Below are 27,666 nucleotides of genomic sequence, written 5' to 3'. Positions count from 1 at the left end.
CTCAATTTTTTTCATATTTTTAGTGTAGCAAGGTATATATAATATGATGTTTGCCATTCTAACCATTTCTAAGTGTACCGTTGAGTGGGAATTACATTCACAATGTTGTGCCACTACCACCACTTAAATTTTTTAATGGACATTTATATTCATTCGTCTGTCAATACAGCAGGCTGGGATGGAGATCACATGTTGAACAAAAACTGCCATGGTCCATGCCTTCATGTGGCCTTAATGGACTAAGGTGCTGTTTTGGTTTTTTTTCTTTGCGGTCACATGATGGTGAAGTCTTTCTGTACATCGGAAGATGGGCAGGGTTGAAAGTGGCCGTGGATACACCGCAGAGGTCAGGGATTGGCGCGGGCGAAGGTGCGGTCTTCCAACGCCCGATTCCAGAGTCCGAGGCAAGAAGGATTTTAGCGCTCCCCGAAAGGGCGGGGCCGATGGCAGGGCGGGACAGAGGAGCCGCAGAGAGGCTTAGGCGGGGCTGAGGGCGGGGCCGAGGGCGAGTCCTGGGCGGGGTGAGGGCGAGGGGCGGGGTCGGGACGCGTCTGGGCGGAAGCGGCGGGCAGGTCCGTTTCGGGTGACTACTCCCTCCGGCAGGGCCTGGGTCTGCACCCGGCGACTCTAGGACCGCGGCGCTGAGTGGTGGCTTCCCCTCCGGCCCATCTCCACAGTGGTGGTGGCCTGAGGGGAAGGCTGAGTGGGATGCGGCTGACGCGGAAGCGTCTCTGCTCGATTCTTATCGCCCTGTACTGCCTCTTCTCCATCTACGCCGCCTACCACGTCTTCTTCGGGCGCCGCCGCCGGACGCAGGACGCGTCTTTGCGGGGCCTCAGGAAGGGGGCTGCCCCGGCGCGGGAGAGGCGCGGCCGAGGTAGGACACCGGCCCGCGGCCTCCCTCCTCGGCTGCGCGCCGGGACTCGGGGCTGCGGGCTGGTGGGGGCTGGGCTAGCGGAGCCGCGCGGCCACCGGTCCCGCTCTCGGGTCCGGGATTGCCCCCGGGCCCCGGGGTGCGCTTTTCCTCCTTCAGCTCTCGATAGCCAGCCCAGGCCTCGGGATTGGAGGATGTATGAATGCCCCCGTCCTCGCCCGTCCCACACGCCGTCCCCACTCCCTATCCCTGGGGCTGACAGGTGTGCACAGCTTTAAAATACATCTTAAATATCCAAGATATTGTCACGAAATGCCAGAGATTCGCTGGAATGCCGCTGGCTTAAGGACATCTATTCCCATATTGAAACAAAGAGCCTTCTCTAATCCTTCCGTGACTTCAGAAGGCCAGAGCGCTTCATCTCCAAGTTTTGATCCCCTCTCTTGTATTTTGACCTATGTCAGGATCGGACTCAGGCTTATTTCTCCCTTCTTTCAGAATTTTGCACAATAGTATCTGAAACTGTGGGACACTTTTCATGTTGAAGTCAAGTTTTTATGTATAGGTTGCGTTACATATATACGATCTGTAAAGAACTGGCAAAAGTTAAACTTGTAACTTGATGCATATTACTGTACCCAGTCATTTTAGAAGGCTTTGTTTGGGAGAGAGAATTTCCTGCCTCGTGTTAACATTTTATTATTTTAAATCAAGCTCTTTCAGGGTAACGGTTCAATCAAAATTAAGTTATGATTTCCTTTTTTTATTTTTACAGTGTTTAACCAGTTCAAATTCTGTTGCTTTATCTCTTTGAAAAATTGAAGTTAGGATGCAATTAAAACTCCCTAACATCTAATTTAAATGGCTTGAATTTATCTACAACTGCAGCTCTACCTTATTGATAACACTTGTTACTCTTTTTATAACATAGAACAATCTACTTTGAGAAGTGAAGAATGGAATCCTTGGGAAGAAGATGAAAAAAATGAGCAAAAACACAGACTGCAGATATTAAATAAGTCCACAAAAGAGAAAAAAGACTTCCATGTACAAATCTGGGGCAAAGCTGCCATTGGTAAGTTAATGTTTAAAGCTAAGACATGTAAAAAGCACTTTGTTAATATATTTACAGTTTATTTCATCATTTGTTAAGACATCCTGATGCATTTTTTCACTTTTTCTCAATATTCCATTTCTCTTTTCTGTTAGACAACATCTGTGTAAATGCACACACACACACACATGCACACATATACTCTATTGTTGGTCTTTAGCAGAGCACAGCTTTATTTGTGAATACAAAGAGTGGGTTGTGTATGCATAATTATACTGAAATGCCTATGTTAACTGAATTTTCATGGAATTATGTGTTTATTGGACACTTGATGCACAAGTATAAGATGTGGCCCCTGCCCTTAATGGCCAAACAAGTTTGGGAAACATTGAACTGAACAAAGTTGAACAAGGTTCTTTATTGCAGGGCTTTGTCAGAGCCTTTAATATGCCAGTGTTCATTGTGAATGTCTAAGAAGGGGATATAGTATGTAGTTGATTAAACTTGTTTGCCCACAAAAGCATTTTTGCTCTTGAGTATCATGAGAGTGTAGTGTTCCAAGTTATATGATATGCTCAATTAGAGAATGGGGGACCCTCAATGACAGAAGAGTCAGAAAGAATTTAGTGAGTTAGAAGGGGCTTTCTTTGGCCATAAAACATTAGTTAGATTTATGTATAGTAAGGGATATGGATAGAAGGTACCAGGTGAAAGGAAAGTAAACAGAATAGTAGTGCCTGACCCATGATGTTTCATAAATTCATAGACACTTGCATACATACATATATACATCCTTGAAAATTACTACTGACCTCTGAAGTTCTAGTACCCAGACCCAGGCATCCAGTCATCAAGTTCTAGCAATTTTTTTCTCTATAAAATCTCTAATATTAATTTCTTCCTTTAAATTTCCACTTCCCCATTCTAGTTTTTAATTATATCGACTTCTTAACAGGTTTCATGTTTCCAGACTTTTCTCATTTCAATCCAATAGGCACAAAGTGTCCAGATGAGCTTTATCAAGCACTGCATTCATTCATCAGCCTATTCTCTAGGCACAGTCATAGGATACCAGTTATAGAAATTCCCATTCCAAAAGGGAGAAAATGGAAGGAAAATGGAGTCACAGGTTTAAGCAATTTTGATATCCAGCCAGGCAAACTCCATTAGGTTTCAATGCCTGGGAGTACTCTGTGGCTCAGAGCTTTACTTCTGGACTTTCAGCTCCGTGCTTGGGAAGTCATCCTTCCATTTTCAGGAAGGTTAGCATGTGTTTGCAGCTCAGTAGTTTTATCATCCTGTTCCTGCTATTAGGATTTTGGGAGTCCAATAAGCTTGTTTCATTTCAAGCTGTCTCTGTCCCTTTTAGTCCAAGCTGGCAGTGTTTCTGCTAATATAACATTTTCAAGAACCTTGTGGGTCTCCCATTTATGTCACAAAGATTTGCTTTTTTAGACAAGAGTTCCTCCACAGGTCTTACCTGGATAATCCCATCTCTATTTCTAGCTTCTGCTGAGATGGCTAAGGAGATCCATAAATTAACACCTAATATTTTCAAAAAACCCTCTTTGTGATTGAGTATTCTGACCAGGCATTAGCAAAAGGATGTCACCTACATCCTTAGCCTTCTCTCCAGAGCATGCTTTCTTGACAGTGAATCTCCTAATTTTTCACCTCTTTTGCAATCTGAATAGGCTAAGAATTTCCGAAATCATCAAGTCATTGTTCCTTTTTGCTTACCAGTTTTTTCCTCAGTCTCTCTTTTCAACTCATATTTTACTGTAATCAGCAAGATGAAACCAGGCCACAACTTCAACCCTTTACTTAGAAATCTCTTCAGCTAACTATCCAAGTTTATCGTTTACAAGTTCTGCTTTGCATATACCTGCAGGACACAATTCAGCTAAACTTTCTGCTGCTGTATAACAAAGATCCCCTTTTCTCCAGTCTCTAATGACATGTTCCTCATTTCCTCCTGAGCCCCTACCAAGAGCAATTTTAATGTGCATATTTTTACCAACAGTCAGTTTATGGTGATTTCGGTATTCTCTAAGATGATACAGTTTTTTTCCTACTGTTTTCCTCGCTTTCTTCTGAGTTCTCAGAACTGAGTCACTAACATCCATATTTCTACCTGTTCAAGGCAATCTAATCTAGGTGTTTTTTAATCATGCTTCTCAAAATTCTTCCAGCCTTTCCCCATTACCCAATTCCAAAAGCACTTCCAGATTTTTAAGTATTTGTTACAGCAGCACCCCATTTCCAGGTACCATAATCTATTGCTACGTAATCTATAGGTTCCTTTAGCTGCCATAACCAATTACCAAAAATTTAGTGGCTTAAAACAACACATTTTTTTAATTGATCTGTAAGTGACATATAACATTATATAAATATGTTTCAGGTGTACTACATAATGATTTGATATATTGTATATATTGTGAAAGGATCAACATAGTAAGTCTAGTGAACATCCATCACCTCACATCGTTACGATTTTTTTTCTTGTGATGAGAACTTTTATCATCTACTTTCTTAGCAACTCTCAAATACGCAATACAGTATTATTAACTGCGGTCACCATAAGTTTATTAGCTTACATTTCTGAAGGCAGAAATCTAAAATGTGTCCACAGGGCTATATTCCCTTTGGAGGCTCTAGAGGAGCATCTGTTTCCTTGCCTTTTACAGTTTCTAGTGACTGCCTGCATTCCTTGACTCACGGCCCCACCTCACTCTGACTTCTGCTTGCTCCCCACATCTCTTTCCCTCATTTTCAGTCTCCTGCCTCCCTTTCCTGAGGACCCTTGTGATTACATAGGACCCACCCAGGTAATCCAGCATAATCTCTCCACCTCAGCATCCTTATCTTAATCACATTTAGAAGGTCTCTTTTGCTTTATAAAGTTAACATTCATAGGCGCTAGAGATTTCATCTTTGGACATCTTGGGTTGGAGGAACGCATTACTCAGCCTACCATATTTGGAAAGCTTTATCTGATTAGCCAAGTCTTTAAACATGGGTTTTGTGTGTGTCTTTTAGTACCACGGTGTAATGAGAATGGAACAAAACACATCTCTCAATGTAACTTTTTAGTTACATTTATGTAATTGGGCTCCCTGATTACCTCCTCATCTCCAGATTACCTCATTGTATGACAATAGAGAGCTCTGAGACCTCTACTCTCAGAGCTTTCATTCAGGTGAAATGATAAAACGTAGGGGCCAGCCTAAGGAGAAAAGACACAGTGGCATTTGTTTGCAGACGGCATCATGCAGTGAAGGATGTGTGTTCAGGTGGGGAGGAGGTAATATCTCCTTGACATATTGAATGTATATGTACATACATGAGCTTCTCTGGTTCTGATTGGCACAAGATGGTGACTCCACCCCAAGTTTGTTGTAATATAGAAACAGTCCTAATCATACAGTAACTTACACTGTAATCATATAGTAACTTACACTGTAATATAACACATTTCAGGATAAGATAGGTAGTAAAGGTCCAGTGATAATTAGGGATTTCTCAAATTTAGAGTAAGAGAGTTTTTTGTCTTTAATATAACCCACATTTTACACTGACAACCTCTGAGTTTAGTCTCTCATACATTAGCTGCCATATTGATGATTTTGAGCCCAAAGAGGAATAGAATCTGGTTTCCTAATCAAATGATATGAAAGAGCAGAACATAAATTCATCTCACACACTAGAGTACACCAGAAGGTAAATGCTTTCATTTTTTGTTTTTTTAATTACCAGGTTTGTATCTCTGGGAGCATATTTTTGAAGGTTTACTTGAGCCCACTGATGTGACTGCTCAGCGGAGAGAAGGAAATTTAGTTGTTGGAAGAACACATTACAGGTATTAATTGTGCAACATTAACCTTTGCTATGTTGCTGTACAATTTTTTATGTAAATACTAGAAGAAAAATCAGAGGAAAATATATCAATATTTATAGAAAATATTTTCACTTCACCTTGTGAAGGATGGAGAGGTAAATCTCATGTATATATATTTGTAGTTAAAGCTTACCTTAAACATTTTCTTATAAAATTGGATGTTACAAAATACGGGTTTTTTTGGAATCATGTGTCTATTTCATTTTAATCAAAACATTTCTGATTATATGGAAAAGTTCATGCTCTAAATTTTGTAACATTTGGTTGTTGATAAACATGTAACATTCTATATGTTGGGGGAATAATATGCAAACTTAAAGTATTTTTATTTTTCTCCTTCATGTAATAGATTCACATATTTTTATATATTCACGTGGTAGCAAAGCTACTGGTATTAGTTTTGAAATTTTTATCAAAACATTTCATATATGAGTTCTATCATGATTTGATAGTATAGATTACCATTTCACTGCAATATTCAGAAATCTTTTTTTAATTCAATAAAACCAATGTATTAGTGACATTTTTACACTCTTATTTTTTTTTTTTTTTTTTAAATATTTTATTTATTTATTTTTGGCTGCATTGGGTCTTCGTTGCTGCACACAGGCTTTCTCTAGTTGCCGCGAGTGGGCGCCACCCCCTGTCGCAGTGCGCGGGCCTCTCTTGTTGCGGATCACGGGCTCCAGGCGCACAGGCCTCAGTAGTTGTAGCATGCAGGCTCAGTAGTTGTGGCTCGCGGGCTCCAGAGTGCAGGCTCAGCAGCTGTGGCACACGGGCTCAGCCGCTCCGCAGCACGTGGTATCCTCCCAGACCAGGGCTCGAAACCGTGTCCCCTGCATTGGCAGGCGGATGCCCAAACCACTTACACTCTTATTTTTATAAAACTTTTTATCTGTGATTGCATATTTTCTGAAGATTTTTAAATAGAATTAAGATCATTTTATTTAGAAATATTGTGACAATGAAAGAATGCTATTTTCTATTAGATTTTGCTTTCTTATTGAAATAAAAACCAAAAATAATTATTTTAAAATGCTTATTTCATTTAACAATTATATTATTAAGGGAAAAAAATGTGAACCAAAGATTATGGTTTCCTTTAGGTTTCCATTTATTTCTCACAGAAATCAAGAGGAAGAGCAATAGTTAATATCAGTTTCATTTGAATTTTCACTGCTTTTTTAATTCTTTATTTACTGTATACACACTTGGAAAGCAATTTCATTGCATGTATCTTTTCAAAGTAATCATTCTTGAAAAGTAAACAGGCTTTTAAATCATCATTGGTAATGATTATTTTTCCTTTTATCTCCAGGCTTCTACTGATCTAATCCCATTGAAGAGTTTATACATAATCCTAAACTTAAAATAGTTGGATTTGGGTGTTTGAAAGTAAATGTGTATTATGCATATAAATCTAACATTTTGCTGTTTTAAAAGTAAACATGTGTTATGAGTATTAGTCTATTAGGTCTACCTACAATATATATTAGAATTTTCAAAAGAATTATTTGAAATTCATAGAGAAGTTAATATACAGTGTTACTACAACAAAGGTTTTGAGCAAACGGCATTAACTCCCAAAAGAAAAACTAACTTCCTGTTTCCTTCTGAAATTTTTACCTGAGATTTTATATTATGATTAAATAAGAATGCTATTTCCTTTCAGAATTTAAGAGAACTGTGTATTCAAGGAAGTTCACTATTGAAGCAGATTTTTTTAAACAGCTTATTAAAGTTTTAGGTTCATGGAAAGTAGCATACATAATTTATCCAAAATTAATAAACTTCTATGAAATTGCAAGTTTTGATTTGAATCAGGCTACATGGGTACTAACTTAAATGTTTCGACACATTCTTTTTTTTTTAAGTTATTTATTTTATTTATTTATTTTTGGCTGCATTGGATCTTTGTTGCTGCGCGCGGGCTTTTTATAGTTGCGGCGAGTGGGGACTCCTCTTCATTGTGGTGCGTGTGCTTCTCATTGTGGTGGTTTCTCTTGTTGCGGAGCACGGGCTCTAGGCGCACGGGCTTCAGTAGTTGTGGCTCGTGGGCTCTAGAGTGCAGGCTCAGTAGTTGTGGCGCACGGGCTTAGTTGCTCCGCGGCACGTGGGATCTTCCCAGACCAGGGCTCGAACCCGTGTCCCCTGCATTGGCAAGTGGATTCTTAACCACTGCGCCACCAGGGACGTCCCAACAGATTCATTTTTATTTGACCAAAAGTAAATTGGCAGTAATGGCTCATCTTGAAGATATAGAAAGAGTTTCTAAATACTATCAAAATCCTTTAAATAAGCATAAATACATTCTATTTAAATAAACCTTTAAGTTTACAAAGAGCTTATATCATTTAACATTAATTTCACAACACTTCCGAGACAGAAAATAGAAAGGGTATCCTCAGTGTTCCAGGGTCGATCAGCCTCCTGAATGCTGATTCTTATCTATTCATAGGCCCAAATAATGTAAACCAGAATATCAAGTAAATAACTCAGAATGGAAATAGAACTATCAGTCAGTCCACATGTTTGTATTGGCTTGACCAGCACATTCTTTCCATATAGGCAGACTACAAGTGATACCTAAATATTTGAAAGTTGTTTGATTAATATGGAATCAAAATGTGGGATATAACTCTAGCACTTCCAAATCTGTGTGTTTCAGAAGGGAAGAAATGAATGACTCCGTGTTCACCACTGAGTCAGTACCATACATAGTCTGTGCTCAGGATGTGAATAGATGAATACATGCAGGGAAAACTGAACTTGTGAGGCAGCCTGGTGAAGTCCAGTCACCTCTGGGCAGTGTAGCAATGTGACTGAGTTGTTAAGGGCACAGACTCTGAAGCCAGAATATCTCAGTTCCAATTCCAGCTTTACCTCTTATTAGTGTCTGACCCTGGCAAGTTTCTTAACCTCTCAGTGCTTGGATTTCCTTGAGTTTAAAATAATTATAATATAATGTAATATATATATAATATATATAATTGTAATATATATGTAATATATATAATTATAATATAATAATTTAAAATAATTATTAAGGTAAATATTAGTTTCTATTTCACAGGATTGTTTTGAAGATTAAACGCACTAATAGATATACAGTGCTTAGACCAGTATCTGGCACATGGTAATCACTATAGAAGTCTTGTTATTAGTTTTATTATTTTTACTGTTACTTAAATAGGTACTGCAACATCTCCCTACCTTTCAGTTCTCCTTTTTTCTGTGTTTCCATTATTGTCTATTATCTCTCCATCACATACCTCCTAATAAACACCTTTCTGATACATGTTTTATGTTAATGTGTTCAGTTAGGTTACAAGCTAGCATGGCACCCATTCTGTCTCTTGAAGGAACTTTGCCTGTCTCTGCTCATATCCGTCATATGTTCATTTATAGTTTAATTTCAAAGGGCAACTTTATGTTTAATTTCTTAGGAGGAGTCTTCTGCTTATCATGACCTTTGATTATCCCCAAAAGACTGCCTTCAGAATTCTGTAATGTGCATGTGCAGGCATTATCATAAGATATATAAATGTCTACCCATTTGATAAAACAAAAGTTAGATGCTAAATTACTTAATTCGTTGTTACCTAAATTCAATTATACTTTCTTTTTTTAAAAAAATAAGTATATTTATTTTATTTATTTTTGGCTGTGTTGGGTCTTTTGTCGCTGCACGCAGGCTTTCTCTAGTTGCAGCGAGTGGGGACTACTCTTCGTTGTGATGCGCGGGCTTCTCATTGCGGTGGCTTCTCTCATTGCGGAGCATGGGCTCTAGGCACGCGGGCTTCAGTAGTTGTGGCACGCAGGCTCAGTAGTTGTGGCTCGTGGGCTCTAGAGCGCAGGCTCAGTAGTTGTGGTGCATGGGCTTAGTTGCTCCACAGCATGTGGGATCTTCCCCAACCAGGGCATGAACCTGTGTCCCCTGCATTGGCGGGCGGATTAACCACTGCGCCACCAGGGAAGTCCTAAATTCAATTATATTTTCAATGAGCATCTGCTCCTTATGAAAAAGTTGAACTTATCTCTGAAGATCACGATAAAATGTGTCTGATTCCTATTTTTAGAATTTCCAGATATTACTATTATAAGAATTTAGTGAGCTCACTACTCATTACAGTGAGTGAAAGCTTTTATAGATAATATTAATGGCTACACTATATTTCAGTCATATACTGGACCATAGATCAATACAGATCTCAAATAAAATTTTCATTGGTAAACAAAGACAATATAGTTAATTTTTCATAATGCCCATTCTCCCACTCCAGCCAAGCTAGTATGAGGGTGGGAGTGTTCCATCATAAACACTGAATTCGGGAGGCATGGAGTCATGGCAATGATGCTGGCCACAAAAGTAGGGTGAATTGCAACAGCTATTCAAAAGTAAGGGCCATTCATGGGTTCGGTATACCTATTTTCTAAAACTGTTTATTAACCAAAAATGATGTAGAATTCAATGGCTGAGAGCTGTGTGGATGGTTTAGCTTGGGCGCTTATTCTTTATCAAGGCATTTGCCAGACTCTTAGCTGGCAATTATTAATCTTATCTGTAACTCACTTAATATAATAGCATATAGCGTTTGTTCAGTAGCACTCATTGAATTTAGAAAAAATGAAACAATAATTATATTGGATTCTAAAAAAATATATTTTGCTCATGTTCAGCTTAGAACTCAATATTCAAATGATTTCTCTGGACTTTGTAAGTTTTGAAAGTACTTATTGAGAAGGAAGTTTTTAACCAAACCTAGCAGAAAAAGAATAAATATTGAAAATTAGAAGTTCTGACTATTAAATATATGCTAAGAAATCTAGAAGAGCAAGTCACCGTTTTAAAATTCTGTGTATGAGCTCCTTAAATATGTTCATTTTTCAGCTAATGGATATTTGTGACTGATGCATGATTAATAACTTTAGGAAACTAAAATACATCTTTTATCATGCATAAATTTACTATAATATCTCATACATATGCCCTACTTTATGTAATAAATGTATAGCTGGAAATTTATTATTAAATTGAATTTTTGTAACTTGATTTATATTTTAAATGCAGTAGGAGAACTTAAATAAATTGGTAGAGCAGATAACTCCCTTAAAGAGAATTATGGCTTACTCATTCAACATTTACTTGAGTGCCTGCTAGTTAGTTCATACTAGGCTCTGAGGATTTCAGAGTGAATAAAATACTTTTCCCTAGCCTCAGGGAGTTCACACACTAGTGGCTGAGATAAACACATAAATAATTTTTATACCTTATACAAAGCATAATGGTAAGGACGTGCATACTCCTTAGTTGTTAGGTAAATATAGAGGGAAGGCCACTAACTCAATATGAGTAGAGTTGGGGATATGGGGCTTATCAAGAAAGGCTTCCTAGAGGAGGTGATAGCTGAACTAAGTCTTAAAAGATTAGTAGGATTTAGGAAGGCAGTGAGAGGAGTGATTATATTCCCAGCAGAGGCAATATCAGGGCCTAAGAACTGATAAACAGCTTGGGTTGTGCATAGAATCGCAAACCATTCGGAATCCCTAAAGCATGAAGATGGGGTAGGGTAGCTCATATTGGGAGTGGAGGGCAAGGGCCAGATCATCATGGGCCTTGTATTTGCCACATTAAAGCTCTTGGACTTTATTCTTGTTCAGTGAAAAGCAGTTGAAGATGATTAAACTAGATAGTGGTAATTGTCATGTATGTTTTTTGTGTAGATGTCTCTAGTAGCCATGTGGAAAAATGATTTGAAGGAGACAGCTGAATGCAGGCAGACCAGGACATTGCGTTAGGAAACTATAAGTATCCAGCAGAGATATAAATAAGGGATGAAATTGGGAAGTGGTATTCCAGCAGAGGCAGGAATTTTAGAAATTTGGGGACAAAACTATCAGAATTTAAGGATTATTAGATGAGAGCAAGAATCGAATGTGACAGCTCCCTGGTTTCTAGCTTGCATGACTGGATAGCTAGTGTGCGTTCAAGATAGAAAATACAGAAAGAATAAAAGCAGACTTTTCTACTCTTCTCTAGGCCACTACCCAACACCTGCCTAACCCTCTCTTTCTCAGCAGACAACCCTGCGTCTATTTCCTCAAGAATATCCACAATTATCTCCCTTAACTAGCTGCTCCTCTAACATTTACCTACATGATCTCTATGTGATCCCTCACCTATCTTTCTCTCTTTCCTCAGCTCTCAGACAATGAGGTGATGTCCCTCACCTGTGTTCAGTATTAACTCCCTGCACCTGTGCCTCCCTTCTGCCTATCCCAAGACCTTGCTCCATCCTTTGTCTCCCACCTTTCACTCACTATTGCGTTCTCACGTTCTCATCCACACTTTCAGAAGAGTTGTCTACACTTACTGTCCCCACTTACTTCTTTTTTTTAATTTATTTTATTCAAGTATAGTTGATTTACAATGTTGTGTTAATTTCTGCTGTACAGCAAAGTGATTCAGTTATACATATATGTATTCTTTTTCATATTCTTTTTCATTATCATTTATCACAGGATGTTGAATATAGTTGCCTGTGCTACACAGTAGAACCTTGTTGTTTATCCATTCTATATATAATACTTTGCATCTGCTAATCCCAAACTCCCAATCCATCCCTCCCCTACTCCCCATGCCCCTTGGCAACCACAAGTCTGTTCTCTATGTCTGTGAGTCTGTTTTGTAGGTAAGTTCATTCATGTCATATTTTAGATTCCACATATAAGTGATATCATATGGTTTTTGCCTTTTTCTTTCTGACTTACTTCATTTAGTATGAAAACCTCTAGGTCCATCCATGTTGCTGCAAATGGCATTATTTCATTATTTTTTATGGCTGAATAATATTGCATTGTGTATGTGTACCACATCTTCTTTATCCATTCATCTGTCAGTGGACATTTAGGTTGTTTCCATGTCTTGGCTATTGTGAATAGTGCTGCTATGAACATAGGGGTGCATGTATCTTTTTGAATTATAGTTTTATCTGGATATATGCCCAGGAGTGGGATTGCTGGATCATATGGCAACTCTATTTTTAGTTTTTTGAGGAACCTCCAAACTGTTTTCCATAGTGGCTGCACCAATTTACATTCCCACCAACAGTGCAAGAGGGTTCCCTTTTCTGCACACCCTTCTGAGGTTTTAATGATGGCCCTTCTGAGTGGTGTGAGGTGGTACCTCATTGTAGTTTTGATTTGCATTTCTCCCCACTTACTTCTTACTGTCCCCTTACTTCTCATTCACTTCTCAACCCACTGCAGTCTGACTAACACACCTCCCAGCACACACACAACTATCTGAATCTTATGGGATTTTTTTTTTTTTACCCCTAAAGTTTCATTACCTAAATCTGTGCTTTCCAGACTGTATACTAAGGCACCCTGGGGCACCACAAAATATTTTAAATATTTGTAGGAATCACAATTCTACTTCACATCTGTCAAACACCATGCAAACTAGTTTGAGGTAGTTCACAGTTTCAACATTAGATCACCCTACATCCATTTCAGAGATGTCATACATTTGTGGAGCTGGATTTCCTATGGTTGCTGTGATCAAATCCAAGTACTGTGCAAAAATCAAAGTGGAACAGGCAGTGACCGTGGTAGTGTCCTCTCTGATTCCAAGGTTTGAGAAGTTGTGTAGTGCTCAACGGGTGCACACATCCCATTATTAAGTATGTGTGGTTAGTTAAGAATGAAATAGGAATATTATTTTTTTCCTTCAGTGTATGTGTATTATTTTTTAAGTGGCTTCTAAGCTCTTAGGACATAAATACTAAGTTATTTGGATCTAACAACTTAAAAAACTGAACCATTACTCATTTCTTCTGGCTTGAAAAAATTACTAAAACACTGAAAGTCTTGGGAACCAAGAAAATTTGGGAACCTCCGATCTATACCTTAGCTCCGGAGCATTGACCCCAGGGGCTTTCACTATTACTTGAACATGGCCTTGAGGTCTAGAAAACCAATTAGTCAGAGCATAAGAGCTGACATGCCTGCTTGCCGGAATGTGAGAGCATTCTACAAAAAGAGAGCTGTGGAGATTCCAAGATGGGTCAGATGTGCCCTGAATGAATCATGCTTTTGTTAATTTGTGTCTATCAATAAAATTAGAACTATTCCCACCTATAATTTTAAAGGAGAGAAAAAGTGTTCATGTACTACCAATAATAAGTATTTTAAACCTATCATAATTATCATTATCCTCTTTAAAGTGCTTTCTAACCCCTCAGGTTCTGCCCATTCTCTTAAATTACTAAATGATCGCTGAATTATTTGGCAGTTCTGATCCCTGTAGCTTATTATCACTGTAGAATAATGTCATAGAATTCATACGTTACATATACAGACAAAATACATATTTATAGTTTGTGTTTTAACTAATATCTACTAATTCGAGTACTTGTTAACCATAGTGTCATGGGAATGACTCAAGCTCTGAAGTTAGATCTTGATTCAAGACTTGATGCTGCCGTCACAGGTTGTGCAACTTAAGCCTGATTTCCCAAATGCAAAATGGGGGACTAATCTCCTCTGCAGAGTTGTTGTGGAGGTTAAAGGATAACCTGTGTAGAGTGCCTATGTATCATGTATATAAAAGGCATTTAATAATGTTAGTTTTTATCCCCAACAATAAGCAAAAAAAGCAGGATTTCAGCATATTTGTACTAAATATTAAAAGATTCTAGCAAGTTATAAAGAAATGTTTGAGCAGGTTGCAAAGAATTTAGGACCATTGTAACTAAGTTTACGATAGGTTAAATGGTATTTTTTCTATTTAATACATATTCGTGTAAAATATTTCAACGGTATTGGTTGTTCGAAGCAGCACATAATATGAAATGTGAGTTATGAAATGTATCTATTCCTTTTATGATATTTTTTAAATACCTTAAAGAATAGAGAGTAATACAATAGATTCCCATTTACCCACCACCTAGAAATAACAAATTCTGGCTCTCTGTCATATTTGCTTCAGATATTTAACTTTCCTCATAAAAGAATTAGATATTTCCAGTAAAGGCAATAAATGCTCTCTTTGTGTTGTTCCTCAGGCCCTTTCCTCTTCCTTCCTCCTAAGAGACAACCACTAACTATCGTGAATTTGTTATATATATCTTCCCATTCAAATTTTTATATTTATACTTTTACTAGATATATAAGGGAAATATTTTTTCCTGTGGGTACTTTCAAATTTGCATATAATTAATCTGTCTACAACCAAAGTTTCCCATTAATCTACATCTATGTCCCATCATCCAAAGTTGTTCAAAAAAACATGTTATAGAAATTATTTCTAGAAAGAATATGGATTAAGTTTCATTATATACTTTATATAAAATGATTTAAAACTTCTGATACCAAATACTTTTGTTCTCTTTTTGTTTGTCTCTTGTTTTTGTTTTGTTTTTAACAGCTTCATCACTGGTCCAGCTGTGGTCCCAGGGTACTTCTCTGTTGATGAGAATAATGTGGTACTCATTCTAAATGGCAGAGAAAAAGCAAAGGTCTTTTATGCCACCCAGTGGTTACTTTATGCACAAAATTTAGTGCAAACTCAAAAACTCCAGCATCTTGCTGTTGTTTTGCTTGGAAATGAACATTGTAATAATGAGTGGATAAACCAGTTTCTCAAAAGAAATGGAGGCTCTGTGGAACTACTTTTCATAATATATGACAGCCCCTGGATTAATAACATGGATGTTTTTCAGTGGCCTTTAGGAGTAGCAACGTAAGTACCAAATATTACATGTTTTTAGACTCTAAGATCTGAATTTCTGTATCAGCAAGATTGTGTTTTAAATTTGTAATAAATGTAGTTCTTCTGAGCTCATTGAGGCCATGTACAACCTTTTCTATGGGCAAAAATATGGTTTGGTCTCATGCTTTGGTAATAATAATGATGTTTTTAGAGTATTTTAGACTTCTATGAGGAGAGCAGATGAGTTACATTTTTGTATTTTAGAACCCCAAGTCATAGGATAAATTTTCAAGTTTATCAGTAGTACCTTAAAGAAATGTTTAGCAGTGGATGGCAGACAGACGGACCTTCTTAAAACAATTATAGAATCTATATATCTATATAACTATATAGATACAGAGTTTTCTTAAATCTTTATTTTTTTGTTGTTGTTGGGGGGGCCATGCCACATGGCATGCGGGATCCTAGTTCCCTGACCAGGAATCGAACCCATGCCCCCTGCAGTGGAAGCGTGGCGTCTTAACCACTGGACCGCCAGCAAAGTCCCCTTAAATCCTTTAGATCCAATATTAAATGAAGAGCACACTGACCCTGGGGTTTGGGAGGATTATAATATACTCAGGTCTGCGACTAAGACTGATAGAATTTGCACAAATCTGTTGTGTAAAAAGAAAGGGTAATTAAATAGTATGTAATATATGTAAAGTCTTTCTATAGAACTGGAAACTTATTTTGTATCACTCTGTTAATAGAGGGCCTTTGAATAACAGTAAGTTGACTTTAAGTTGCCACTAGTACATAAACTTCCTGATGGCAAGGATTTTTGTCTCTTTTGTTCACTACTTTATCTGTAGAGCCTAAAACAGTGCCTACAGAGTAGGCACTCAACAAATATTTGTTGAATGGATGAATTATGAAATAGCTCAGTAATATGATACTGTATTTGAATCAGATGTTCATTATGCATTATTTTATCACTGGTTACAAAATGTGACCTTAGACTGCTGCCCAGTTGGCTACACAAATATCACCAGGAAAGCACATTAATAAGACATATTCCCTGGCCTTCCACAACAAAATTCTGACTCAGCAGGCTTAGGATAGGGCAGACAAAAAGGTTTGTTAGGTATAGCCAAGTTTAAGGTGCTCTGAAAAATCTATCCCTTGTGTAGAGCCTATATTTGTAAAATGTTTTGAAACAAAAGAATTACTTCTTCACAGTAACTCTGGTAATGTTGGACAAAGCCAGTATCTTTCCTGTAGATCAGTGGTTCTCAACCAGGTGCAATTTCACCACCACCCCCGCCCCCAGGAGATATTTGGCAATGTCTGGAGATACACTTGGTTGTTACAAGTGGAGAGAGGAGGTTGTACTGGCATCTGGTGGATAGAGGCCAGGGCTGCTGCTAAATATCTTACAATGTAGAGGACAGCCTCCACAATGGAGAATTATCTGGCCCAAATGGCAGTAATGCTGAGATCGAGAAAACCTGTTATAGACTAACTGTTACGTTAAGCTTTGCTCTTATGTGAAGGTTGTAGTTCAGGCACATAATTTGATGCCTGGAATTACCAAATGCCCATTAGAATGGGCCAGTTGCAACAGGCCTCTCCTGTGTGGGGTGTAAGGTTTTTTTTTTTATCTACTTGATAAGTCTTTGGAGTTGGAGTTCTTTGTTATAGCAATATGTATTCTGTAATCTTTCCATCACCTGCCTAAAACATTAATTAAATCATGATTATTATGAATGTAGAAGATTCTTTATACCTTTAAGGTCTTAAATTCAACCTGTCTTATAACTTCAGGTAAGTAATGGAAGTTGAAGAATATAAAAAACAAAGCACTTTAGGCACATAGTCTCTATAGCAATTTTGTAAAAGATGTCAAAGTGAGAATTTTTTTTTAAGTCAGTAGATTTAGGAACTTTTCCAAAGTAAGAATGGAAAATTATAATTTGGGGTTTAGAAAATCATATTTTAAATCTCTTTTCTCTACATCATCATGCTACCTAAGATGTTGGATTATGGAAATTTTGCTAGCCCTATTGTCATATATTATTAACTCACATGTACTTATTTTTATAGATACAGGAATTTTCCTGTGGTGGAGGCGAATTGGTCAATGCTGCATAATGAAAGACCATACTTGTGTAATTTCGTAGGAACCATTTATCAAAATTCATCCAGACAAGCACTAATGAACATTTTGAAACAAGATGGGAATGATAAGCTTTGTTGGGTTTCAGCAAGAGAACAGTAAGCTCTATGTCTACTTGATTCATCCATTTTGTCTCCAATCTGAGAGTTGCTTTGTGTGACAGCACAGGTTTTCACAGACATTTTTAACTCCATTAATACCAGTCTTTCTCCAGAAGGTACATTAGTAATTAAAGTTGTGAAGAAACTATGTTATATACATTAAAAATAGAGAGACTCTCCTATCATCCATCTTGAAGGGGAATGCTGGTAACTATCATATGCAAATGTCAATTGTTCAGGTTTCCTCAATAATATTTGTTAGTCAGATTTGAACACAGGAGATTGTAAATGACAGTAACGGTCTTAGGTTCATCTCTGAGATGTTCGGCAAACCAGTTCAGTGTTCCAAGACTGGCATGCCATACTCCTCACACCTTCAGGAACCTGACACCACCCTAAGGACAGAGGTCATGTACTATTCTTCTTTGAATCCCCAGATGTAACATAGGACCTTGAATAAAGTAGGCCAGGATAAGTGGGGAGTGGATGGATGGATGGATGGATGAATGGATGGATTTAACTGGATTAACTTTCTTCCATCTTTTACATGGTAATCATGAAACAGGTGTTCATGGACTGAAGGAAGAAATTTGGGGATCATTCATTTTATATTTAGATAAATAAATGGAGTTTCATGTATAAAGCAGAGTCATCAGAGAGGTAATGCCTAAAAAAAAATGTCCTTTTAGATCTAGAAATACATTAATTGGAACAGATACTCTCTTTTAGAAAGCCTGACTCTACTACAACCAAGAATACTCTACCCAGCAAGACTCTCATTCAAATTTGATGGAGTGATCAAAAGCTTTACAGACAAACAGAAGCGAAAAGAGTACAGCACCAGCCTTACAACAAATGTTAAAGGAACTTCTCTAAGTGAAAAAAGAAAATGCCGCAACTAGAAAGAAGATTACAAAATGAAAGAAGTAAAGGCAAACATACAGTGAAAGTAGGAAATCACCACACACAAAGCTGGTAGGGAGGTTAAAATACAAAAGTAGTAAAATCATCCACATCCACGATAAGCAGTTAAGGCAGCAGTCGCCAACCTTTTTGGCACAAGGGACCAGTTTCGTGGAAGACAGTTTTTCCACGGACTTGGGGTGGTGGGGCTGTTGATGGTTTGGGGATGATTCAAGCGCATTCATTACATTTACTGTGTGTACTTTATTTCTATTATTATTACATTGTAATATATAATGAAATAATTATACAACTCACCATAATACAGAATCAGTGGGAGCCCTGAGCTTGTTTTCCTGCAGCTAGATGGTCCCATCTGGGGGTGATGGGAGACAGTGACACCCGAAGTGTGTTGTTTATGTCCAGTCTACTCCATAAGATGCAGCTTGTCACTTGCCACTCACTGATAGGGTTGTTTTTTTTTTAATTAATTTACTTATTTGGTTGTGCCGGGTCTTAGTTGCAGCACATGGGCTCCTTAGTTGAGGCAGTCAGGCTCCTTAGTTGCGGTCCAGGGCTCCTTAGGTGCGGCACACAGGCTCCTTAGTTGTGGCATGTGAACTCTTAGTTGCAGCATGCATGTGGCATCTGGTTCCCTGACCAGGGTTCCCTGACCAGGGATTGAACCCAGGCCCCCTGCATTGGGAGCATGGAGTCTTATCCACTGTGCCACCAGGGAAGTCCCACTGATAGGGTTTTGATATGAGTCTGCAAGCAATTGATTTATTATGGTCTCTGTACAGTCAAACCTCTCTGCTAATGATAATCTGTATTTGCAGCCACTCCCCAGCACTAGCATCGCTGCCTCAGCTCCACCTCAGATCATCAGGCATTAGGTTCTCATAAGGAGCGCGCAACTTAGATCCCTCACATGCACAGTTCACAGTAGGGTTCGCCCTCCTATGAGAATCTAATGCTGCCACTGATCTGACAGGAGGTGGAGCTCAGGTGGTAATGCGAGCAGTGGGGAGCGGCTATAAATACAGATGAAGCTTTGCTCACTCGCCCGCCACTCACCTCCTGCTGTGCGGCCCAGTTCCTAACAGGCCACGGACCACTGCCGGTCTGTGGCCCGGGGGTTGGGACCCCTGAGTTAAGGGATACACAAAACAATTAGATGTAAAATATGATATCAAAAACAGTAATTGGAAGGATTTCCCTGGTGGGCCAATGGTTAAGAATGCACCTTTCAGGGCTTCCCTGGTGGCGCAGTGGTTGAGAATCTGCCTGCTAGTGCAGGGGACACGGGTTCGAGCCCTGGTCTGGGAGGATCCCACATGCCGTGGAGCAACTGGGCCCGTGAGCCACAATTACTGAGCCTGCGCGTCTGGAGCCTGTGCTCCACAACAAGAGAGGCCACGATGGTGAGAGGCCTGCGCACTGCGATGAAGAGTGGCCCCCGCTTGCCACAACTGGAGAGAGCCCTCGCACAGAAACGAAGACCCAACGCAGCCAAAAATAAATAAATAAAAATAAAATTAAAAAAAAAAAAAAAAGAATGCACCTTTCAATGCAGGGGACACGGGTTTGATCCCTGGTTGGGGAACTAAGATCCTACATGCTGCGGGGCAACTAAGCCCACACACCACAGCTATTGAGCTCACGTGCCTCAATGACAGAGCCCGTGTACCGCAAACTACAGAGTCCATGTGTTCTGGAGCCTACGCGCCACAACTAGAGAGTGAAAATCCACACACCACAACTAGAGAGAAGCACGCGCACCACAATGAAGAGACTGTGCGCTGTAACAAAAGATTCCCACATGCCTCAACAGAGATCCCATGTGCCACAACTAAGACCCGACACAGCCAAAAAATAAAGAAAATAAATAAATAAAATAAATACATATTTTAAAAGTGAAGAATAAAAACCATATAATCATCTCAATAGAAAAAACTTTGGATAAAGTTCAACATCCATTTATGATAAAAACTCTCCAGAAAGTGGGCATAGAGGGAGCATACCTCAACATAAAAAAGCCATATATGACAAATCCACAGCTAACATCATACTCAATGGTGAAAAGCTGAAAGCATTTCCTCTGAGATCAGGAACAAGACAAGGATGCCCACTCTCACTGCTTTTATTCAACATAGTTTTGGAAGTCCTAGCCACAGCAATCAGAGAAGAAAAAGAAACAAAAGGAATCCAAATTGGAAAGGAAGAAGTAAAACTCACGTTTGCAGATGACATGATACTATACATAGAAAATCCTAAAGACGCCACCAGAAAACTACTAGAGCTCATCAATGAATTCAGTAGAGTCGCAGGATTCAAAATTAATATACAGAAGTTGGTTGCATTTCTGTACACTAACAATGAACTATGAGAAAGAGAAATTAAGGAAACAATCTCATATACCATCTCATCAAAAAGAATAAAATACCTAGGAATAAACCTACCTAGGGAGGTAAAAGATCTATACTCAGAAAACTATAAGACGCTGATGAAAGAAGTTGAAGATAACACAAACAGATGGAAAGATATACCTTGTTCTTGGATTGAAAAAATTAATATTGTTAAAATGACCATACTATCCAATGCAATCTACAGATTCAGTGCAATCCCTATCAAAATATCAATGGCATTCTTCACAGAATTAGAACAAATCATTTTAAAATTTGTATGGAAACACAAAAGACCCCAAATAGCCAAAACAATCTTGAGAAAGAGGAACAGAGCTGGAGGAATCACGCTCCCTGACTTCAGACTATACTACAAAGCTACAGTCATCAAGTCAGTGTGGTACCAGCACAGAAACAGACACATAGATCAAAGGAACAGACTAGAGAGCACAGAAATAAACCCACACACTTATGGTCAATTTAGCTATGACAAAGGAGGAAAGAATATACAATGGAGAAAAGACATTCTCTTCAATAAGTGGTGCTGGGAAAATTGGACAGCTACACGTAAAAGAATGAAATTAGAACATTCGCTAACACCATAAAAAAAATAAGCTCAAAATGGATTAAAGACCTAAATATAAGACCAGATACTATAAAATTCCTAGAGGAAAGCATAGGCAGAATACTCTTTGACATAAATCACAGCAATATTTTTTTGGATCTGTCTCCTAAAGCAAAGGAAGCAAAAGCAAAAATAAACATATGGGACCTAATTAAACCTAAAAGCCTTTGCACAGCAAAGGAAACCATCAACAGAACGAAAAAACAACCTACTGAATGGGAGAAGATATTTGCAAATGATACGACTGATAAGGGGTTGATATCCAACATATATAAATAGCTCATCCAACTCAACATCAAAAAAGCAAACAACCTGATTAAATAATGGGCAGAAGGACTGAAAAGACATTTTTCCAAAGAGGAAATGCAGATGGCCAACACACACATGAAAAGATGCTCAACACTGGTAATCATCAGGGAAATGCAAAGCAAAACCACAATGAGATATCACCTCATACCTGTCAGAATGGCTTATACCTTATACCTGTCAGAATGGCTATCAAAAAGAACACAAATAACAAATATTGGCAAGGATGTGGAGACAAGGGCACTGTTGGTAGAAATGTAAACTGGTGCAGCCGCTGTGGAAAACAGTATGGAGATTTCTTAAAAAACTGAAGGTAGAACCACTGCGTGACGCAGCAGTTCCACTCCGGGGTATATACAAAAACAAAAAAACTGGAAAAAAAACAAAAACACTAATTTGAAAAGATACCAATACATGCACCCCAATGTTCATAGCAGCATTATTTACAACTGCCAAAATATGGAAGCAAACCAAGCATCCATCAACAGATGAATGGATAAAGAAGATGTGGTATATATATATAATGGAATACTAATCAGCCATAAAAAAGAACGAAATTTTGCCATTTGCAGCAACATGGATGGACTTGGAGGGTGTTATGCTAAGTGAAATAAGTCAGACAGAGAAAGACAAATACTGTTTAATATCACTTAATGTGGAATCTTAAAAATGCAACAAACTAGTGAATAAGACAAAAAAGAAGCAGACTCACAGATACAGAGAACAAGCTAGTGGTTACCAGTGAGGAGAGGGAAGCAGGAGAGGCAATTTAGAGGTAGAGGGGGAAGAAGGGTTATTATGTGATATATGAAATTATGTGTGTGAAACTTTTGAAAATTGTAAAGCATTATACAATTCAAGAAATCTTTCATTCAAAGAAAAGGGGTTGGAAATTGTAAAAAGTAACCAATCAATCAGGCATAGAAATACAAAAAAAAAAAAAGGAAAAAAAGAAATCCTGACTCTATTGCTAGTGTAATCATATCCATTCAGTATTGCTAGCGTAATCATATATTTTTTTTAACATCTTTATTGGAATATAATTGCTTTACACTGTTGTGTTAGTTTCTGCTGTATAACAAAGTGAATCAGCTATACGTATATGTATATCCCCATATCCCCTCCCTCTTGCATCTCCCTCCCACCCTCCCTATCCCACCCCTCTAGGTGGTCACAAAGCACTGAGCTGATCTCCCTGTGCTATGCGGCTGCTTCCCACTAGCTATCTATTTTTTTTTTTTTTTTTTTTTTTTTATTTATTTTGGCTGTGCTGGGTCTTCGCTTCTGCGCGCGGGCTTTCTCTAGTTGTGGTGAGTGGGGGCTACTCTTCGTTGCGGTGCGCAGGCTTCTCATGGCGGTGGCTTCTCTTGTGGAGCACGGGCTCTAGGTACGCGGGCTTCAGTAGCTGTGGCTCGTGGTCTCTAGAGCGCAGGCTCAGTAGTTGTGGCGCATGGGCTTAGTTGCTCTGCGGCATGTGGGATCTTCCCGGACCAGGGCTCGAACCCATGTCCCCTGCATTGGTAGGCAGATTCTTAACCACTACGCCATCAGGGAAGCCCTAGCTATCTATTTTACATTTGGTAGTGTATATATGTCCATGCCACTCTCTCACTTCATCCCAGCTTACCCTTCCCCCTCCCCGTGTCCTCAAGTCCATTCTCTACGTCTGCATCTTTATTCCTGTCCTGCCCCTAGGTTCTTCAGAACTTTTTTTTTTTAGAGTCCATATATATGTGTTAGCATACGGTATTTGATTTTCTCTTTCTGACATACTTCACTCTGTATGACAGACTCTAGGTCCATCCACCTCACTACAAATAACTCAGTTTTGTTTCTTTTTATGGCTGAGTAATATTCCATTGTATATATGTGCCACATCTTCTTTATCCATTCATCTGTCGATGGACACTTAGGTTGCTTCCATGTCCTGGCTATTGTAAATAGAGCTGCAGTGAACATTGTGGTACATGACTCTTGTTGAATTATGGTTTTCTCAGGGTATATGCCCAGTAGTGGGATTGCTGGGCCATATGGTAGTTCTATTTTTAGTTTCTTTAAGGAACCTCCATACTGTTCTCCATAGTGGCTGTATCAATTTACATTCCCGCCAACAGTGCAGGAGGGTTCCCTTTTCTCCACACCCTCTCCAGCATTTATTGTTGGTAGATTTTTTGATGATGGCCATTCTGACTGGTGTGAGGTGATACCTCATTGTAGTTTTGATTTGCATTTCTCTAATGGCTAGTGTAATCATATTATATCCATTCAGTCAACAAATATTTATCAAGCAACTGCTATATGCCAGAAACTATTTTAGCCATAAAGGGATACAGCAGTGAGCAAAACAGTCAAAAGAGTCCATGCCCTCTTAGAACTTAAATGCTTATTGGAGGAGACAAACCAATAAAATATATTGTGTCATATATATATAGTGTCAGACGATGATAAATACCATGTAAAAAAATTGAGCAGAGGAGGGGAATGTAGAGAGGACTTGGGGTCAGGAGTGGAGCATTTGGTATTTTAGAATAGCCAAGGAAAGTGCTAGTTAGAAGTTTACATTTAAGCACAGGACTGAAAAAGGCAGAGGGGTGAGCCTCATGTCTATTTGGGAGAAGAGTTGCCCAGGCAGAGGGAAGAGCAAATATAAAGGCCTAAGGTGGAAGCATGCTTACCATGTGTGAGGAACAAGGGACAGTGTGCCTAGAATGGAATGAGTGAGGGCAAAATAACAAAGCTTACTGTGGGAACAGAATTATTCTTGAAATCCCTCTCCTACCATTGAGCCAGGAGGTGGAGTAGGTGTCCTCCTTGCTTCTCATTGCTGCTTCCAGACCACTCTCCCTTTTCCCTCCCTAAAACCTCCAATTTTGAATCTCATACCAGCAGACAAAACTATCCATTATTCTTTCTCTTTGAAATCGTAAGGGGGAAGGGATAAACTGGGAGATTGGGATTGACATATACACACTACTATATATAAAGTAGATAACTAATAAGAACCTATTTATAGCACAGGGAACTCTACTCAATATTCTCTAATGGCCTACATGGGAAAAGAATCTTAAAAAAAGAGTGGAGATATATATATGTATAACTGATTCACTTTGCTGTACACCTGAAACTAACACAACATTGTAAATCAACTATACTCCAATATAAAATTAATTTTTAAAAAACTCCTAAAAGAAAAGAGAAATCATATACTGACCCTTGGGTTTATCCCCTTAATTCTTTGAAGAGTCTAGTTCCTGGCATACTCTCACTCTCTCCGACATTTTTCCAGCCTCATTATTAGTGATTCCCAAATCCACATAGATGGTCTTTCCATCACATTGGTCTTGCAGTTCCTTTACTTCCTCTCCCACAGTGATCTGGGTCTCCACTTGACCTCAGCCATTCACTGTCATGGTCATTTCCTAGACCTTATGATTACACATACTGCATGATCTCAAAGTCTAGCATCTCTCTCTGTAAACATCATTTTCTATCATTCCAGCTCATTCCCTGTAATAATCTGACTTCAGCAATTTACCTGGGACTTACAGTTCATTGTTCCTAATACCTTTTCATTGTCCTTCACCCATCTCATCTTTACTTTATTCTTTACCCACTTAAATTTCATAATCAATCATGACCGCATATACATTCAGCTCCCTAGTTCCTTAATCTAGCAAACCCTAACTCTGGTTAAATCCAGCTCTCTTACCTGCTCTGTACCTTCACCCGTGCAGCCAAACACACTTGGAGAAAGGTGCCAATTGATCTTACTTTAAATATATGACCTTGGGCTTCCCTGGTGGCGCAGTGGTTAAGAATCCACCTGCCAACGCAGGGGACATGGGTTCGAGCCCTGGTCCGGGAAGATCCCACATGCCGCAGAGCAACTAAGCCCGTGCACCACAACTACTGAGCCTGCGCTCTAGAGCCCACGTGCCACAACTACTGAAGCCCGCGTGCCTAGAGCCCATGCTCCACAACAAGAGAAGCCACCCAGTGGCTGCGCACTGCAACAAAGAGTAGCCCTTGCTTGCCGCAACTAAAGAAAGCCCGCACACAGCAACAAAGACCCAACGCAGCCAAAAATTAAAATAAATAAAATAAATAAATTTATTTAAAATACATATATATATATATATATATATATATATATATATATATGACCTTGACCCTTGAGTGTCCAGCAGTCATCCATCTCCCTTGTCCATGTATTCTTCCTCTCTCCTGGAAGACTGTTTCATACCTTCTTGTCTCTTCCCAGCTGCTCTTACCTTATGACCCTATTGCTTATTTCACTGAGAAAATAGGAACAGTCAGGAGGGAACATCTAGTTTTCTAACTAGCCTCTCAGCTTCTACCCTTGCCCCATACAATCTATTCTCAACACAACAGCCAGATAGATGCTGATAAAACATAGATGATGTCAGTTACCCCTCTGATCAAAACTCTGTGTGATGGGTGCTCTGACTTCATCTTCTACACCTCTCCCCTTCAGTTACCCTGCTTTAGCCACCCTGGCTTCCTTGCTGTCCCTTGAACATGCCTGGCACATGCCATCTCATGGCCTTTATGCTTGCTCTGTGCTCTCTTCTTCCCCCAGATATCTGTGTGGTTTGCTCCCTCACCTCTGGCTCCCCTCTCAGATGCCCATGCAGTGAGACACTCCCTGATCACCTATTTACAGTTGCAATACCATCCTACCAAAAACTCCCGCCTCACTTCTCTGCTTTATTTTTCCACACAGCACTTAACACCTTCTAAATAATTTACTGACTTGACCTAGTTACTGTCTGTCTCCACCACTAGAAATGTGATAATAAGCTCCATAAGGGCAGGAATTTGGATGGAGGGTGAGGTAGAGAAAGAAGACAAGCACTCACAAAATTTTGGCTGATATAATTTCATTCAGAAATTGTATGGCCACTAGATTTTTTTAAATGTGTAGCTGTAAACTTCTCAAATTCTTAAATATTTTCAGGAAATCTATTTGGGCAAGATTTTATTCATCTCTTCTGCCTGCCATCTCTATAATGTGTTTACCATTTCTTGTAACCAACATTAAAAGATAAAATATTTTCTTCCACAAAAGTTATGCTTAGTACAGTGAAAACTTCAGGTTTTTTTCTGATTTTCTAGGTGGCAGCCTCAAGAAACAAATGAAAGCCTTAAGAATTATCAAGATGCTCTGCTTCAGAGTGATCTCACATTGTGCCCAGCAGGAGTAAACACGGAGTGTTACAGAATATATGAGGCTTGCTCCTATGGCTCCGTTCCCGTGGTAGAAGACGTAATGACAGCTGGCAGCTGTGGAAATTCATCTGTTTACCATAATGCTCCTCTGCAGTTACTCAAGTCCATGAATGCTCCCTTTATCTTTATTAAGAACTGGAAGGAACTTCCTGCTATTTTAGAAAAAGAGAAAACTATAATTTTACAAGAAAAGATTCAGAGAAGAAAAAGGTTACTTCAGTGGTATCAGTACTTCAAAGCAGAGCTAAAAATGAGATTTATTAATATTGTGGAAAGTTCATTTCTAAAGAACAATAAAGGTTAACTGTAGTTCATCTTTTTGAGCTAAGATCTGATTTTTTAAATCATTTCTAATACTGGGTATGTATGTGTGT

The 27,666-nt window shown here is 38.9% G+C and overlaps 1 protein-coding gene across 1 annotated transcript; it reads left to right on the top strand.

Moving 5' to 3' along the window:
- The first annotated feature begins 549 nt into the window (after positions 1–549).
- Positions 550–27,629, top strand: RXYLT1 (ribitol xylosyltransferase 1). Its single transcript, XM_061205365.1, has 6 exons — positions 550–877; positions 1,806–1,949; positions 5,688–5,790; positions 15,260–15,574; positions 17,630–17,800; positions 27,179–27,629. The coding sequence occupies exons 1-6, from the start codon at positions 709–711 to the stop codon at positions 27,594–27,596; spliced, it is 1,320 nt and encodes a 439-aa protein (XP_061061348.1). The 5' UTR covers positions 550–708; the 3' UTR covers positions 27,597–27,629.
- Positions 27,630–27,666: the final 37 nt, after the last annotated feature.

Source organism: Eubalaena glacialis, chromosome 11, assembly GCF_028564815.1.
Source record: "Eubalaena glacialis isolate mEubGla1 chromosome 11, mEubGla1.1.hap2.+ XY, whole genome shotgun sequence".
Taxonomy (NCBI): domain Eukaryota; kingdom Metazoa; phylum Chordata; class Mammalia; order Artiodactyla; family Balaenidae; genus Eubalaena; species Eubalaena glacialis.
Note: the sequence above shows the minus strand (reverse complement) of the source record. Positions and strands in the feature narration are given on the sequence as shown.